Consider the following 19,398-nt stretch of genomic DNA (forward strand, 5'->3'; position numbering starts at 1 on the left):
TTGACCAATCCCCGCCGAAGGGGCGTAGACTTCGGGTTGCCTGCAGAAATGTTCTTGTGTGCCAGAACAGCCGAAATAACGCTCAGGAAGCCCAAAACGAACAAAAATGTCACAAAATGTCATCATAATATATGCACAAATTCTATAAAACTGTTTCTGTTGGGAAGCATGCGGACGCCTTTACCCTCTTAAGTTAATTGTTGTTGTTCATCAGTCAATCATAATTCCTCCTATCAGCGTCTCGTGTCAATCTTATAGCCTATATTTCAGAGATTCTTGAAAGTCAGGACAATCCTTGTCTGGCAGGGAAACTATATTTTTTAGTTTGTTTATTTATTTATTTGTGTATTATTTGAGCTTAAAAAATACATTTAGGGGAATTTAATAAGCGAAAAGATTTGCTTAGGAATTTTCAAAATATTTTATTTATTATTAATTTTTATGTCGGCTCTATGCTTGGAAATGCCCTTGTCCAGAGTGAAGGATCCCAATTTCAAAGTCTTCTAAAAACTGGCAATAATTAACATTAACAGACAAATTATCTTATGCAGTTTCTTGCAATAGTTCTCTTATTTTAAATAATATTTTTCTCAAAACTGTGATTTCTTAGATCTATCAGAAATCCTAAATTAATCAGGAATGAGCAGAGTCAGCTACACAGTAAGGTCCCCTTCTTTATGTACTCATTATATGTATCAAATCAAATCAAGCTTATATAGCACATTTCAGACATAGATGCAACGCAATGTGCTTCATAGGAGAAAACTAACAAAACAAAAAACTACTACAAAAAATATTTAAATATACTACACAACAAACACCAGAGGATAAAAAATAAAGAATAACAATACAAACTTAAAAAGGTGTGCTTTTTAAATATGTTCACAGTTTCTCCACCCCTCAGGTTCTCTGGCAGGCGATTCCAGAGGCTGGGGGCATAGCAACTAAAGGCTGCCTCTCCATGCCTCTTGGTCCTAGGCTTTTAGATAGTTAAAAGGCCAGTGCCAGAGGACCTGAGGGACCTACTGGGTACATAACAAAAAATCATGTCTGACATGTATTGGGGTGGACAATCGTGGATTGTTTTAAAAACCATTAGAATAATCTTAAAATGTATTCTAAAACTCACAGGCAGCCAGTGCAGAGACCTTAAAACCAGTGTAATGTGTGCTCTACGTCTGGCCTTGGTCAGTACCCATGCTGCAGCATTCTGTATGTTTTGCAGTTGACCAATGGCTTTCTTGGATAGACCAGACAGGGGAGCGTTACAGAAGTCAAGCCAGCTTGTAATAAAAGCATGGATGAGTCTCTCTGTATCAGCCTGAGAAAGAAACGGCCGCACCTTGGCAATGTTCATCAGGTGGTACAAAGCTATTTTGGTCACATTTCTATTGTGTGAATCGAAATTGAGTTCAGAATCTAAAATGACACCTAGGTTTTTTACCTGGTGTTTTACCTTTATTGTCTGTGAATTAAAATGTGCTGCCAGATTCTCTCTATGCTTTGGCTCCAACAATAAGTACCTTGGTCTTGTCTTGATTTAGCTGGAGGAAGTTGTGAGCCATTCGAGTATTTAAATCGCCACTCAATCACTGTCTTTGTCGGTCATTGTAAATGTTGCTTGTTTTCCTGAGAGGAATCTCTCCTACTATTTCCTGAGTACTTTAATATTTTGCACTTTGGGTTTCGTCCCGCTTTTATATATGGTGATTTAATAAATTCAGTAGTTTTAAACCTACGACTGCCTCCTGCCTACTCCTCTCTACACTTGTGACAGAATGACTGACCCAACAGAACAAGAAGCAGCAGGACATTCCAACCTCTCCAATATAGGAGCGAAGCGCCTGTACCACGACTTGTGTCTGGAGCACCTCGGGACTGCCATGGACAAGGTGCTCCAGACCGTATGTCAGCTGCAGGCTACACCACCACCTTCCCAGCTCTCCGCGATCGTTCCAGCCATCCCACCACCATCTACATCACCCGGTCCGATCAGCAACGTCCACTTGCCCCTCCGGAGCAGTTTGACGGCACCCCAGCTCACTGTAGGGGGTTTCTCCTGCAGTGTGACCTCCACCTTGCCCGTCATGCCGGGGCGGCCTCCGAGAGGGACAAGGTGGCCTTGGTGATCTCGGTGCTGACAGGCCGGGCTCTGGAGTGGGAGCACGCCGTTTGGGAGAGGGACAGTCCAGAAGTGCAGTCCTATGAGCGCTTCACCCAGCTCTTCTGTGCCGCTTTCGACCACCCTACTGAGGGCCAAGAGGGAGTTGAGCATCTCCTCTGTTTACGCCAGGGGTCGAGGACAGCGTCTGAGTATTCTCTGGATTTCCAGACGGTGGCTGCATTCACTGGCTGGAATGACTAGGCCCTGTTGACGGTTTTCCGCAGCGGGTTACAGGCGGTAGTCCAGACCGAGCTGGCCAGTCGCGATGAGGACCTCACGCTGGACCAGCTGATCGCCATGGCCATCCGCCTGGATAATCTCCTGCGTGCCCATCGTCGCCCATCCCGGGGGTTCGGGTCTCTCCCAGGAACCTCCAGCGAGACTGTGGCCATGGAGATGGGACATCAACGCGCCGTCAACAGGGTCTCTGCTCCTACTGCGGAGAGTTGGACCACCCCTGGAACACCTGTCCCAGAAGGAGAACCAGGCGAGGAAGCGCCACGCCGAGGACCGCTCCTGCACCTTCCCAGGTAGGCGTGAACGTGCCTTGCTCCTCTCTGTCCATCCAGCCCATCCTCCTTCCTGTCACCTTCCCAGACTATCCTGGCCCCCCACTGAGTCCTGCCCTAGTGGACTCAGGTTCTGCAGGCAATTTCCTAGACCGGTCAGTGGCCTTATCATTATGCATTCCTTTAGTCCCTTTACAACCCCCTAACCCAGTCAATGCCCTAGACAACCATCCCCTAGGAACAGGACTGGTGTGCCAGACCACGATTCCCATTTCCCTCACAGTTGCTCACAACCACCATGAACACATCACTTTCCTCATATTAGACTCTCCTGCACACCCCATAGTTTTAGGTTTCCCCTGGTTACAGTTGCATAACCCCAGGATATTGTGTGCAGAGAGGAGGTTGTTGGGTTGGTCACAGGAATGTCAGGGGAGGTGTCTCTCTGCATCTGTGCCACCTCTGTGGAAAGTCCGGACCAGGCCACCCACGTCCCTATCCCAGAGGAATACTGGGACCTACATGTCGCTTTTTTGAAGACTTGTGCCACGTGCCTGCCCCCTCATCGCCCATGGGACTGCACTATCGACCTACTGCCTGGTTTTACCCTCCCGTGGGGGCACATCTACCCTCTCTCGCATGCAGAGACCGAAGCCATGGAGGTCTACGTCCAGGAGGCGCTGGTCCAAGGATTCCTCCGTCCGTCCACCTCTCCGGCCTCCTCCAGATTATTTTTCGTGAAGAAGGACAGAGGTCTCCTCCCCTGTATCAATTACCGGACACTGAATAAGGCAACTGTTCAATTCAGTTATCCCCTGACTCTCATACCCACTGTGATCGAACACATGCACGGCGCTCAGTAATTTACCAGATTGGATTTACACAGTGCCGACAACCTGGTGCGCATCAGAGAGGGGGATGAATGGAAGACTGCCTTCAGCACCAGCACCGGGCACTACGAATACAGGGTAATGCCCTACGGCCTGACAAATGCACCCTCAATGTTACAATCCTTCATTAACGAGGTGTTTAGAGACATGTTGGGTTGCTGTGTAGTGGTGTACATAGACAAAATCTTGGTGAACTCCACTACATGTGAGGAACATGTCTCATGTCAGGTCCATTTTGGAGAGGCTGATAGTGCAACACCTGTACGCCAAGGCACAGAAGTGCCTTTTCTTCCAGCAGGCAGTCTCCTTCCTGGGCTATCGGATATCCACCGCAGGAGGGGAGATTGAAGAGCAGAAGGTCAGTGCAATACGGTCGTGGCCTGTTCCATCCAACATAAAGGCGGTGCAGCGCTTCCTAGGTTTTGCCAACTATTTCAGGTGCTTCATTGGGGGTTTCAGCACATTGGTGGCCCCTCTCACCTCCCTCCTGAAGGGTAGTCCTCGACAGCTGCACTGGACTGAGGAGGCCTTCCGTGCGCGCAAGGAAAGTTTTAAGAACGCACCTGTTCTGGTTCACCCTGACCCGTCTCTGCCCTTCATCGTGGAGGTGGACGCCTCCGAGGTTGGAGTAGGGGCTGTTCTCTCCCAACACACTGGATCGCCGCCTAAACTCCATCCATGCGCCTTCTACTCACGGAAGCTGTCTTCCGTAGAGCGGAATTCCGACATGGGGGATTGTGAGTTGCTGGCCGTCAAGAAGGCGCTGAAAACATGGCGGCACTGGCTGGAGGGTGCTCAACACCCATTCCTTGTTTGGACGGACCACCGGAACCTAGAATATATTCGAGCAGCGAAGAGGCTGAACCCGTGTCAGGCCAGGTGGGCCCTATTCTTTGCCAGGTTTGACTTTACCCTCTCCTACCGGCCGGGATCTAAGCACATCAAGGCCAATGCGTTGTCCCGGGTGCATGACACAGAGGATCGGATGGAGAAAGTGATCATTTTTTGCCTTTGGCAGCATTACAGCTGTGAGTTTTTCTGGGTAAGTGTCTAAGAGCTTTGCACACCTGGAGTGTACAATATTTGTCCATGACTCCTTAAAAATTATCAAACTCTCTTAACTTGGTTGTTGATCATCTCTAGACAGCCATTTTCAAGCTGATCTAAGTCAAAACTGTAACTAGGCCACTCAGGAACATTCAATGTCGTCTTGGTAAGCCACTCCAGTGTATAGTTGGCCTATGATTTGGCCTGTTCTAAGCTCTATTCCCTTTTTTTTATCCTAAAAAACTCCAAAGTCCTTGCCGATGACAAGCATACCCATAACATGATGCAGCCGGCGCCATTCCTGAAAATATGAAGCGTGGTACTCAGTGATGTGTTGTGTTGGATTTGCACCAAACATAACGCTTTGAATTCAGGACAAAATGTTTTTTTCATTTCCAATTCTTTTGCAGACTACTTTTGTGCCTTATTGCAGGATGCATCTTTTTGAATATTTGTATTCTGTACAGGCTTCCTTCTTTTTACTCTGTCATTTATATTAGTATTGTGGAGTAACTACAATGTTGTTGATCCATCCTCAGTTATATCCTATCACAGACATTAAACTCTGTTAGTGTTTTGTCCTTACAGAGTTTAGTGTGTTGCCCTCATGGTGAAATCCCTGAGTGGTTTCCCTCCTTTTTGGCAACTGATTTAGGAAGGACGCCTTTATCCTTGTAGTGACTGGGTTTATTGATACACCATCCAAAGTGTACAATTAATACAGTTGAAGTCGAAAGTTTACATACACTTAGGTTGGAGTCATTTAACTCATTTTTCAACCACTCCACAAATTTCTTGATAACAAACTATAGTTTTGGCAAGTCGGTTAGGACATCTACTTTGTGCATGACACAAGTAATTTTTCCAACAATTGTTTACAGACAGATTATTTCACTTATAATTCACTGTATCACAATTCCAGTGAGTCAGAAGTTAACATACACTAAGTTGACTGTGCCTTTAAACAGCTTGGAAAATTCCAGAAAATGATATCATGGCTTTAGAAGCTTCTGATAGGCTAATTGACATCATTTGAGTCAATTGGAGGTGTACCTGTGGATGTATTTCAAGGTTTACCATCAAACTCAGTGCCTATTGTTGCCTCTCAAAAGAAATCAGCCAAGACCTAAGAAAAAAAATTGTAGACCTCCACAAGTCTGGTTCATCCTTGGGAGCAACTTCCAAACGCCTGAAGGTACCACGCTCATCTGTACAAACAATAGTACGCAAGTATAAACACCATGGGACCATGCAGCCGTCATACTGCTCAGGAAAGAGATGCGTTCTGTCTCCTACAGATGAACATACTTTGGTGCGAAAAGTGCAAATCAATCCCAGAACAACAGCAAAGGACCTTGTGAAGACGCTGGAGGAAACAAGTGCAAAAGTATCTATATCCACAGTAAAACGAGTCCTATATCGACATAACCTGAAAGGCCGCTCAGCAAGGAAGAAGCCACTATTCCAAAACCGGCATAAAAAAGCCAGACTACGGTTTGCAACTGCACATGGGGACAAAGATCACAATTTTTGGAGAAATGTCCTCTGGTCTGAAAAATAGAACTGTTTGGCCATAATGACCATTGTTGTGTTTGGAGGAAAGAAGTGGAGGCTTGCAAGCCGAAGAACACCATCCCAACCGTGAAGCACGGGGGTGGCAGCATCATGTTGTGGGGGTGCTTTGCTGCAGGAGGGACTGGTGCACTTCACAAAATAGATGGCATCATGAGGTTGGAAAATGATGTGGATATATTGAAGCAACATCTCAAGACTTCAGTCAGGAAGTTAAAACTTGGTCGCAAATGGGTCTTCCAAATGGACAATGACCCCAAGCATACATCCAAAGGTGTGGCAAAATGGCTTAAGGACAACAAAGTCAAGGTATTGGAGTGGCCATTACAAAGCCCTGACCTCAATTCTATAGAAAATCTGTGGGCAGAACTGAAAAAAATGTGTGCGAGCAAGGAGGCCTACTAACCTGACTCGGTTACACCAGCTCTGTCAGGAGGAATGGGCCAAAATTCACCCAACTTATTGTGGGAACCTTGTGGAAGGCTACCCGAAACGTTTGACCCAAGTTAAACAATTTAAAGGCAATGCTACCAAATACCAATTGAGTGTATGTAAACTTCTGACCCACTGGGAATGTGATAAAAGAAATAAAAGCGGAAATAAATCATTCGCTCTACTACTATTCTGACATTTCACATTCTTAAAATAAAGTGGTGATCCTAACTGCCCTAAGACACGGAATTCTTACTAGGATTAAATGTCAGGAATTGTGAAGAACTGAGTTTAATGTATTTGACTAAGGTGTATGTAAACTTCCGACTTCAACTGTAACTGCACCGTGCTCAAAGAGATATTCAATGTCTGCTTTTTTTTACCCATCTACAAATTAGGTGTCCTTCTTTGCAAACATTCTGAAAATCTTCCTGCTTTTCTGGGGATGAATCTGTGCTTGAAATTCACTGCTCGATTGAGGGACCTTACTATTATCTGTATGTGTGGGGTACAGAGATGGGGTAGTCATTTAAACACTATTATTGCACACAGAGTCCATGCAGCTTATTATGTGACTTGTTAAGCACATTTTACTCCTGAACTTATTTAGGCTTGCCATATTAAAAAGGGTGGAATACTTAAAGTCAAGACGTTTCAGCTTTTCATTTTTTATTAATTTGTAAACATTTCTAAAAACAATTCTACATTGACATGATGGGGTATTGTGTGTAAATTAGTGACACAAAATCTAAATTTAATCCTGAGGTATTGATGATGCAGGAATCGAAGAAGTAGCCTTACGCTAGAAATAGAAGGCTCCAGAGTGGTGCAGGGGTCAAAGGCACTGCATCGCAGTGCTAGCTGTGCCACTAGAGATTCTGGGTTCGAGTCCAGGCTCTGTCGCAGGGATGTCCTTGTCCCATCGCGCACTAGCGACTCTTGTGGCGGGCCGGGTGCAGTGCACACTGACACGGTTGAGAGGTGTACGGTGTTTCCTCCGATACATTGGTGAGGCTGGCTTCCGGGTTAAGTGGGTATTGTGTCAAGAAGCAGTGTGGCTTGGTTGGGTTGTGTTTCAGAGGATGCATGGCTCTCGACCTTCACCTCTCCCGAGTCCGTACGGGAGTTGCAGCGATGAGACAAGACTGTAACTACCAATTGGATACCAAAAATATATATAAAAATATATATAAATAAATAGAAGGACATGAAACAAGCAAACACAATTAAATAAACATATGCTTGAATTATCAATTTCCCATCAATGCATCATCAATTCAGCACATATCCAGGCAGGCAGTAAGTGACCTCCATATGCCTGACACATTGTATATATGTAGGTTAGAGTCGTTGTTGAGAATGGCAGTGGCTTGTCATGAATATCTAGTCTTGGGAGCAGCACAAAGTCTCTCATGACAGAGGCGGGCAGATTTTATCTAGCCTAATACAAATTGATTGCCCTTGAAATGTAACAAAATTGCTTAGCAAGTAACAAGCTAGATTTAATGCATTATATAATCATTAAATGTTGCAACAATTAGTTAATTTCCATTAACACCCTACATAGAGAGAGGGAGAGATGGAGAGGAGGAGAGAGGGAGAGAGAGGGAGGAAAGATACAGAGTTGGAGAGAAGGAGAGAGAGAGGAATGAGAGGGAGAGAGGAAGGGAGGGAGGAAGGAAAAGCATTGATAGAGGACAGTGGAGAGGAGAATACACATGCAGGAATATGAAACAACTGTGGTGATTAGCATCCCGGCAGAGAGTGACAGTGACATTGGCATTGGCTGTCAATGTCAGCCCCTTTTGTGGAGTTTCACCGCAATGGTCTTCATTTTGTGCCATTATTAGCTTAAATGAAAAAGAATGAAGAATTCAAGATTTCTTTGGATTCTGTATTAATTGAAGCCAGTTGGAATCTTGCTCAAGAAAAAAAGAGTGAGAAATTCAAAGGAAGGAGTCTCTTCGCCACCTAAACCATTTCATTTTAACCTTTTAAATAAGGCAAATTTGTGAGAATGTGAGACTCCACAGACAGATGCCAAATCCCTCCACAACACTTAATGCTGCTGTGTGAGCGTGTGTGTGCGTGGGAGAGACAGTGAAGTATAAGAGACTAAGCTTATCTTTAAAAAATCTAATATTTTCATAATTCTCTGTATTCAATATTTGATGAGACACAAGAGACTGTGTCCATGGAGCTGTGGTAGGTCATAGTCTTAACACCGAGGTCCCCTCTGTTACCCTCCAGGGATGAGAGGTTGACTAGAGGGCATCACAGTCACACTGGCCTGATTGGCATGCTTAACCATGCAAATTAATGACTTTGAAGACAAAGGCATTGTCTGTTAACCCTGGAGTCCAACATGAAAAATGTAGCATCACAAAAATAAATGACCAAGAACAAAAAGGAGAATGTTTTGTGATATATCAACGGTCTCTTTCCCCCCCCAAAACTATTGCAAACCCTTTCACCACATTAGCTGGACCAAATCAACATGCACACATCAATATACCATAACCATAAAAAAAATGGTTTTACTGTTGCAAGATTTCACTCAATGACTAGTCACCGTGATCTGGACACGTACTGCATGCCTATGGGTAAATACTGTAAGTAAATACAAATCATCTGCAATAGTACTCTATTGTGCACTCATCCCGCCCACTGGGCACACTACGTCATTTTAATGTGTAGAATTGGGTAACATTTGGTAGATACATTGATCAGTGGTGTAATATGTGCAGAGAGATACATATATATGTGTTCATCTACAAAGCCCTTTTGGGTAAACTCCCTCTTTACCTCTGTAGTCTGGTCTCCTTCACAATCTTGTATCGGAGCTCTATGGACAATTCCTTCGACCTCATGGCTTGGTTTTTACTCTGACATGCACTGTCAACTGTGGGACCTTATGTCGCCAGGTGTGTGCCTTTCCAAATCATGTCCAATCAATTGAATTTACCACAGGTGGACTCCAATCAAGTTGTAGAAACCTCTCAACGATTATCAATGGAAACAGGATGCACCTGAGTTCAATTTTTAGTCTCATAGCAAAGGGTCTGAATGCTTACGCAAATAAGGTATTTCTGATTTTTTTTTTTCATAAAATTTCTAAAAACCTGTTTTCCCTTTGTCATTATGGGGTATTGTGTGTAGATTGTTGACGGTTTTTATTTATTTAATCAATTTTAGAATTAGGCTTTACGTAACAAAATGTGGAAAAAGTCAAGGGGTCTGAATACTTTTTGAAGGCACTGTATACAAAACCTTAAGAACTCATGTTCTTTCCAAGACTGAGGTGAATCCAGGTGAAAGCTACAGTATGACCCCTTATTGATGTCACTTGACAAAATATTTACGTGCCTTTGAATGGGGTATGATAGTAGGTGCCAGGCGCACAGGTTTGTGTCAAGAACTACAATGCTGCTGGATTTTTCACACTCAACAGTTTCCTGTGCGTATCAAGAATGGTCCACCACCCAAAGAACATCCAGCCAACTTGACAATTGTGGGAAGCATTGAAGTCAACATGGGCCAGCATCCTTGTGGAACGCTTTCGACACCTTATAGTGTCCATTCCCTGATGAATTGAGGCTATTCACATACACTACATACGCACGCATACACATAACACACAGACGCATATTGACACAACACAACACAAACACATAATTTGTCCTTAACTGACTTGCCTAGTTAAATAAAGGTAAAATACATTTGACAAATAAATTAAAACAATTCCAGGTTACTCATGAAGCTGGTTGAGAGAATGCCAAGAGTGTGCAAAGCTGTCATCAAGGCAGAGTGGCTACTTTGAAGAATCTAAAATGTAAAATATATTATAATTTGTTTAACACTTTTTTGGTTACTACATGATTCCATATGTGTTATTTCATTGTTTTGATGTCTTCACTATTATTCTACAATGAAGAAAATAGTCAAAATAAAGAAAAACCCTTGAATGAGTAGGTGTTTCCAAACTTTTGACTGGTACTGTACTTACAGTGCCTGCAAAAAGTATTCAAACCCTTTAACTTATGTTGTGTTACAGACTGAATTCGAAATGGATTAAATAAATACAAATTCTCACCCATCTACACACAATACCCTATAAGTGAAAACATGTTTTTGAAATTTGGGAAATGTATTGAAAATTAAATATAGAAATATCAAATTAACATAAGAATTCACACCCCTTAGTTAATACCTTGTTTATGTTATTGTCCTGCTGAAAGGTGAATTCATCTCCCAGTGTCTGGTGGAAAGCAGACTTAACAAGGTTTTCTGCTAGGATTTTGCCTGTGCTTAGCTATTTTTAAAAATCCTGAAAAACTCTCCAGTCCTTAACGATTAAAAGCATACTCATAACATGATGCAGCCACCATGATGCTTGAAATTGCTTTTCCAAAGTTTTTGCAGTATTATTTTAATACCTTGTTGCAAACAGGATGCATGTTTTGGAATATTTTTATTCTGTACAGGCTTTCTTCCTTTAACCCTATTAAGTAGGTTAGTTTTGTGGAGTAAATACAATGTTGTTGATCCATCCTCAGTTTTCTCCCATCACAGCCATTCAACTCTGTAATTGTTTTATAACAGGAAAGAGTTAGGAAAGACGCCTGTATCTTTGTAGTGACTGGGTGTCTTGATACCCCATCCAGAGTGTAATTAATAATTTCACCATGCTCAAAGGGATATTCAATGTGACCAATAGGTGCCTTTCTTTGCGAGACATTGTAAAACCTCCCTGGTCTTTGTGGTTGAATCTGTGTTTGAAATTCACTGCTCGACTGAGGGACCTTAAAGATCATTACATATGAGGTAGTCATTCAAAAATCATGTTAAACGCTATTATTGCACACAGAGTGAGTCCATGAAACTTATTATGTGACTTAAATTTTTACTCCTGAACTTATTTAGGCTTGCCATAACAAAGGGGTTGAATACTTATCGACTCAAGATATTTCAGCTTTTCATTTTTTATTAATTTGTAACAATTTCGAAAAACATAATTTTGCTTTGACATTATGGGGTATTGTGAGTAGGCCAGTGAAAAAAAAATCTACATTTAATCCATTTTCAATGTAGACTGTAACAAGATCTGGAAAAAGCCAAGTGGTGTGAATACTTTCTGAAGGCACTGTACACATTACACACACGCACACTCTTTTACACATAATTTGCTGCTGCTACTCTGTTCTTTATTTTACTCTTATAATTATCTATCCTGATGCCTAGTCACTATACCCTGCCTTCATGTACATATCTACCTGGAATACCTCATACCTCTGCACATTGATCTGGTACTGGTACTCCCTGTATATAGCTCCACATTGATCTGGTACAGGTACTCCCTGTATATAGCTCCACATTGATCTGGTACAGGTACTCTCTGTATATAGCTCCACATTGATCTGGTACTGGTACTCCCTGTATATAGCTGCACATTGATCTGGTACTGGTACTCCCTGTATATAGCTCCACATTGATCTGGTACAGGTACTCTCTGTATATAGCTCCACTTTGATCTGGTACAGGTACTCCCTGTATATAGCTCCACATTGATCTGGTACAGGTACTCCCTGTATATAGCTCCACATTGATCTGGTACAGGTACTCTCTGTATATAGCTCCACATTGATCTGGTACAGGTACTCCCTGTATATAGCTCCACTTTGATCTGGTACAGGTACTCCCTGTATATAGCTCCACATTGATCTGGTACAGGTACTCCCTGTATATAGCTCCACATTGATCTGGTACAGGAACTCCCTGTATATAGCTCCACATTGATCTGGTACTCCCTGTATTTAGCTCCACATTGATCTGGTACTTCCTGTATATAGCTCCACATTGATCTGGTACAGGTACTCCCTGTATATAGCTCCACATTGATCTGGTACTCCCTGTATTTAGCTCCACATTGATCTGGTACTTCCTGTATATAGCTCCACATTGATCTGGTACAGGTACTCCCTGTATATAGCTCCACATTGATCTGGTACTCCCTGTATATAGCTCCACATTGATCTGGTACAGGTACTCCCTGTATATAGCTCCACATTGATCTGGTACAGGTACTCCCTGTATATAGCTCCACATTGATCTGGTACTCCCTGTATATAGCTCCACATTGATCTGGTACAGGTACTCCCTGTATATAGCTCCACATTGATCTGGTACAGGTACTCCCTGTATATAGCTCCACATTGATCTGGTACTGGTACTCCCTGTATATAGCTCCACATTGATCTGGTACAGGTACTCCCTGTATATAGCTCCACATTGATCTGGTACTGGTACTCCCTGTATATAGCTCCACATTGATCTGGTACAGGTACTCCCTGTATATAGCTCCACATTGATCTGGTACTGGTACTCCCTGTATATAGCTCCACATTGATCTGGTACAGGTACTCCCTGTATATAGCTCCACATTGATCTGGTACAGGTACTCCCTGTATATAGCTCCACATTGATATGGTACAGGTACTCCCTGTATATAGCTCCACATTGATCTGGTGCTGGTACTCCCTGTATATAGCTCCACATTGATCTGGTACTGGTACTCCCTGTATATAGCTCCACATTGATCTGGTACTGGAACTCCCTGTATATAGCTCCACATTGATCTGGTACAGGTACTCCCTGTATATAGCTCCACATTGATCTGGTACAGGTACTCCCTGTATATAGCTCCACATTGATCTGGTACTGGTACTCCCTGTATATAGCTCCACATTGATCTGGTACAGGTACTCCCTGTATATAGCTCCACATTGATCTGGTACTGGTACTCCCTGTATATAGCTCCACATTGATCTGGTACAGGTACTCCCTGTATATAGCTCCACATTGATCTGGTACTGGTACTCCCTGTATATAGCTCCACATTGATCTGGTACAGGTACTCCCTGTATATAGCTCCACATTGATCTGGTACAGGTACTCCCTGTATATAGCTCCACATTGATATGGTACAGGTACTCCCTGTATATAGCTCCACATTGATCTGGTACTGGTACTCCCTGTATATAGCTCCACATTGATCTGGTACTGGAACTCCCTGTATATAGCTCCACATTGATCTGGTACAGTTACTCCCTGTATATAGCTCCACATTGATCTGGTACAGGTACTCCCTGTATATAGCTCCATTCTTGTGTATTTTATTTTATTCCTCTAGTGTTACAATTAAATTTTTTAACTCTGCATCGTTGAGAAGGGCTCTTAAACAAGCATTTCACGGTAAAGTCCAGTTGTATAAGGCACATGTGACAAATACAACTTGATCATAAAACTCATGTCACATACAGTGTCAACGTTTGATGTACAGTTACAAGATGACATGGTGTCATATTCTGGGTTGTTCTGAACAGAATGAGCCTATGTTTGTCTATTGTGAAGAAAGATTGCAGCAGAACACCTGAAAGCACTCATGACTCTTTTCTATGTTTACCATAATTAAGATCTGTTTCTCGGAATTGCCTTGTGAACGCCTAACATTGTAAGATCACATTTTATAACTTAGCTAGTCATGTTGGCAATAGAGCAAGCTTTCAAATGATGCCCACCTGACCCAGATTGCTATTTATAATGGGCATAAACAACACAAGTAATTTTGTGATTTTAGATTATATTGGTAAAAAACAAAAACAACGATAACATTTGGGGCAGTCTTTCACACAGCCTACAATTGGTGGCTTAGAGACATGGAATCTTGCGAATTGAGGTTGAGGTTGAAATAAGGGGATAGTTAAGATCAGATCTATAGGAGACCAAGGCAATATGGAAACATGGGGTATGTAGCTCAGCATGGCTACTAATTGAAAGAAAACAGATTCCTCTCCTACAGACTTTTTCACCAGTATGGCAGATGCATGATTACTTGCCTCTGTGTTGCTAGTAATAGTCAACCCATGTGCTACATTGTATTTTTTTGGAGTATTTTTTATTTTAAAGGGTGGATCAGCTTAATAATGCGGAAAGATTGTTGCTTCCATCAATGTAATTGTCTGCATCATTCCCAATCCCCCATATCTTTTTTTTGTAAATATATATATATATATATCCATATACATACACGTACACACACACATGCATACATATACATATACATATACAGTATATACATTAAATATAAATATTAAATAAATATTAAATATACACATACCTATATAGATGTACATACGTTTTTTATTTTTTATATACCTTTATTATTCCCCACAAACCCTACAACCCTTCCCCCAATTGGAGTAAACTAATAAACAATAACACTTAGGCTTCTACCTTCAGTTTATACATCTTATACACATTTTACAGACACAATCTATTTTACAATAGTTTTATTTTGTTTGTTTTTAGTCCTTTAGTCCTCTATTTCTGATGTCCATCCAGTTTGATTTTTATTTGTAACTGTGCTATTTCACAACATTTCTGAACCTATATACATTCCCACCCTTCAGCTCCATTCAACCCCTCCCAACTATCTCTCAACACCATCCATTTTGAATTCCTATTTGCCATATATTTTTCAACTGTGCTGTGATGTTTCACAAAAGTACTGAACCTTTCTATTCTCATAGCTTCTACAGATTGTAAATTCAAAATAATTTTTTTGCTGAAATAATTATTATATTATTGATTGATTGACTATGGCTTTTCAAATCACCCAGTATTGCTCTCTGCAGCGTTAGTTCTAGGCAAATGTTGCAATTCTTCAGCAATTCCTGAACCTTTGACCAAAAATGAGCCACATATGGACATTACCAAAATAAATGATCTAATGACTCTGCCTCCTCACAGCAGAATCTGCAGATCTGGGAAGGTTGTATCCCCCATATATATAACATTCTATTGGTTGCAAGAATTTTGTACAGTAATTTAAATTGAAAAATGTGAAGTTTTGAATCCGGCGTTGTTTTGCATATCAATTCATAAACCATGTTCCATGGAATGGATACATCGAAAATCTCTTCCCAACTATTTTACAATTTATATGGCACAGCTGTCAGTTTTTTGGTCCTTAAATGAAATTGGTATATCTTTTTATTTATCACACTTTTCTTTAACCATTTATGTTCTTTAATACAGGGCCGACATACAAGTTCCTTACTTTTTTCCCCTTCTACTTGCCTCTTCCATTTTTTGTGGTAATGCTGCAATTAGTTGGTTGTAATTTTGGGTAGAACAGACATTTCCATATGTCAATGTTAGCTGCATGTTTGACATAACTCCACCAGTCCTGTTTATGATATCATTCACAAAAAATTTACATTTTTAAAACATTACTTCAACAAATTCGTTTTTTTTAACAATTAGTATATTTGAGTTTAACCACAATATTTGTTGTATTATTTGTTCTGTCTTTTCAGGTGGATTAAACTGAAATTGCAACCAACTTTCTAAGGCTTGTTTAAAAAATAATGATATTTCCTTTTCAAACAACCGAAAGTGAGCAGGTGTAATCTGAATAAAGGGAAAAAGGCCCTTCTTGAACATAGGATGAGACATTCCTACCAATTTACTAGAGAACCAGTTTGGATTTAAGTATAACTTTTGTATGACTGATGCCTTTAGTGAGAGGTCTAATGCTTTAATATTTAATAATTTCTGCCCTCCGAATTCATATTTGTTATATAAATAGGACCTTTTAATTTGGTCTGGCTTGCCATTCCAAATAAAATTCAATATTTTTTGTTCATATAATTTTAAAAGCAGGTCACTAGGTGTAGGCAAAACCATAAGCAAATAGGTAAACTGTGATATGACTAAAGAGTTAATCAGGGGGATTTTTCCACAAATAGACAGGTATTTTCCTTTCCATGGTAGCAAGAGCTTATCTATTTTTGCTAACTTTCTATAAGAATTTATTGGAGTGAGATAATTTCTTTCTTTTGGGATTTGTATACCGAGTATGCCCACATCTCCGTCAGACCATTTCATTGGTAAACTACACGGTAATGTAAAATGTGCATTTTTTTGGTGATCCAATACGTAATATAGTACACATTTGGTTTTAATCCAGAGAGGATAGCAAAAGTATCTAGATCCTCTATGAGGCCGTGGAGAGATTCTAATTGTGGTTTTAAAAGAAAACATGAATCATCAGCGTACAATGACACCTTAGTTTTTAAATCATGGATTTCTAATCCCTTAATGTTATTGTTTGATCTAATTTGAACAGCTAACATTTCGATGGCAATAATAAATAGACATGCCGATAGTGGAGAACCTTGTTTTACTCCTCTAGATAGTTTAAGACTTTCTGAGATGTAGCTATTATTTACTATTTTACACCTAGGGTTACTATATTTAACTTGAACCCTTTTCATAAGAGATTCCCCCAAATTGAAATATTCTAGGCGTTTATATATAAACTCCAGTTGTACTTTATCAAAAGCCTTTTCAAAATCAGCTATGAAAACCAGGCCTGGTGTCCCCGATATTTCATAGTATTCTATTGTTTCCAGTACTTGTCTTATATTATCTCAAATGTAAAAAACCTGTCTGATTAGGATGAATAATATCTGACAATACTTTTTTTATTCTATGCGCCAAGCATTTTGCTAGGATTTTTGCATCACAACACTGACGTGTAAGAGGTCTCCAATTTTTAAAATGGACTGGATCTTTATATATACCACTTGGGTCCTGTTTCAGTAATAATGATATCAGAACTTGTTGTGTGTCTGATAATCTACCATTTATATAGGAGTGGTTAAAACATGCTAATAATGGTCCTCTGAGTATATTAAAAAAAAAATGTTTTTTTCCACATCCAGCCCTGGAGTTTTCCCAGCCTTAAAGGCTTTAATTGCACCAAGAAGTTCCTCCTCTGTAATTTGGCCTTCACACGAAAAAAATAGGAAAGAAATTCATACAATTAGCTTCAGTTAGTGGAGATGGAGGAGACTGAAACAAAAACATATTCTTAATGTACTTTACTTCCTCTTTCAAAATATAATTCAGTGAATCATGCGTGACTCCATCATTTGTATCAAGTTTCAATAAAAAATGTTTGTTAGCATTTCTATATTGAAGATTGAAATAGAATTTGGTGCATTTTTCCCCATATTCCATTCAGTTCACTTTATTTTTTATAATACACTGCTCAAAAAAATAAAGGGAACACTTAAACAACACAATGTAACTCCAAGTCAATCACACTTCTGTGAAATCAAACTGTCCACTTAGGAAGCAACACTGATTGACAATAAATTTCACATGCTGTTGTGCAAATGGAATAGACAAAAGGTGGAAATTATAGGCAATTAGCAAGACACCCCCAATAAAGGAATGGTTCTGCAGGTGGTGACCACAGACCGCTTCTCAGTTCCTATGCTTCCTGGCTGATGTTTTGGTCACTTTTGAATGCTGGCGGTGCTTTCACTCTAGTGGTAGCATGAGACGGAGTCTACAACCCACACAAGTGGTTCAGGTAGTGCAGTTCATCCAGGATGGCACATCAATGCGAGCTGTGGCAAAAAGGTTTGCTGTGTCTGTCAGCGTAGTGTCCAGAGCATGGAGGCGCTACCAGGAGACAGGCCAGTACATCAGGAGACGTGGAGGAGGCCGTAGGAGGGCAACAACCCAGCAGCAGGACCGCTACCTCCGCCTTTGTGCAAGGAGGAGCACTACCAGAGCCCTGCAAAATGACCTCCAGCAGGCCACAAATGTGCATGTGTCGGCATATGGTTTCACAAGGGGTCTGAGGATCTCATCTCGGTACCTAATGGCAGTCAGGCTACCTCTGGCGAGCACATGGAGGGCTGTGCGGCCCCACAAAGAAATGCCACCCCACACCATGACTGACCCACCGCCAAACCGGTCATGCTGGAGGATGTTGCAGGCAGCAGAACATTCTCCACGGCGTCTCCAGACTCTGTCACGTCTGTCACATGTGCTCATGTGCTCAGTGTGAACCTGCTTTCATCTGTGAAGAGCACAGGGCGCCAGTGGCGAATTTGCCAAACTTGGTGTTCTCTGGCAAATGCCAAACGTCCTGCACGGTGTTGAGCTGTAAGCACAACCCCCACCTGTGGACGTCGGGCCCTCATACCACCCTCATGGAGTCTGTTTCTGACCGTTTGAGCAGACACATGCACATTTGTGGCCTGCTGGAGGTCATCTAGTCTCCTGATGTACTGGCCTGTCTCCTGGTAGCGCCTCCATGCTCTGGACACTACGCTGACAGACACAGCAAACCTTTTTGCCACAGCTCGCATTGATGTGCCATCCTGGATGAACTGCACTACCTGAGCCACTTGTGTGGGTTGTAGACTCCGTCTCATGCTACCACTAGAGTGAAAGCACCGCCAGCATTTCAAAAGTGACCAAAACATCAGCCAGGAAGCATAGGAACTGAGAAGCGGTCTGTGGTCACCACCTGCAGAACCATTCCTTTATTGGGGGTGTCTTGCTAATTGCCTATAATTTCCACCTTTTGTCTATTCCATTTGCACAACAGCATGTGAAATTTATTGTCAATCAGTGTTGCTTCCTAAGTGGACAGTTTGATTTCACAGAAGTGTGATTGACTTGGAGTTACATTGTGTTGTTTAAGTGTTCCCTTTATTTTTTTGAGCAGTGTATATTACACTGGATCTTTCTTGAATAAGTTCCTCCATTTCTTTTTGTTTTTCCTCTAACTTGTTCTGTGCCTCTATGGTACAGTTTTTATTGCTATCTAACTGTACTGTTAGTCCTTCAATTTCCTTTGTTAATATTGACTCTTTTGATCTAAATTGCTTTTGTTTTATAGATGAGTACTGAATTGCAT

General features: G+C 41.4%; 1 protein-coding gene across 1 annotated transcript in view; it reads right to left on the reverse strand.

Moving 5' to 3' along the window:
• The window catches only part of LOC120052067 (cytosolic carboxypeptidase 6-like), a gene marked incomplete at its 3' end in the record, with an annotated part of 465,946 nt that overhangs the window by 56,227 nt on the left and 390,321 nt on the right, over positions 1-19,398 (reverse strand). Inside the window, exon 7 of the mRNA XM_038998928.1 lies at positions 887-909. Coding sequence (XP_038854856.1) covers positions 887-909 — 23 coding nt within the window. The remainder of the gene's footprint in view (positions 1-886; positions 910-19,398) is intronic.

Source organism: Salvelinus namaycush, chromosome 8, assembly GCF_016432855.1.
Source record: "Salvelinus namaycush isolate Seneca chromosome 8, SaNama_1.0, whole genome shotgun sequence".
Lineage (NCBI taxonomy): Eukaryota > Metazoa > Chordata > Actinopteri > Salmoniformes > Salmonidae > Salvelinus > Salvelinus namaycush.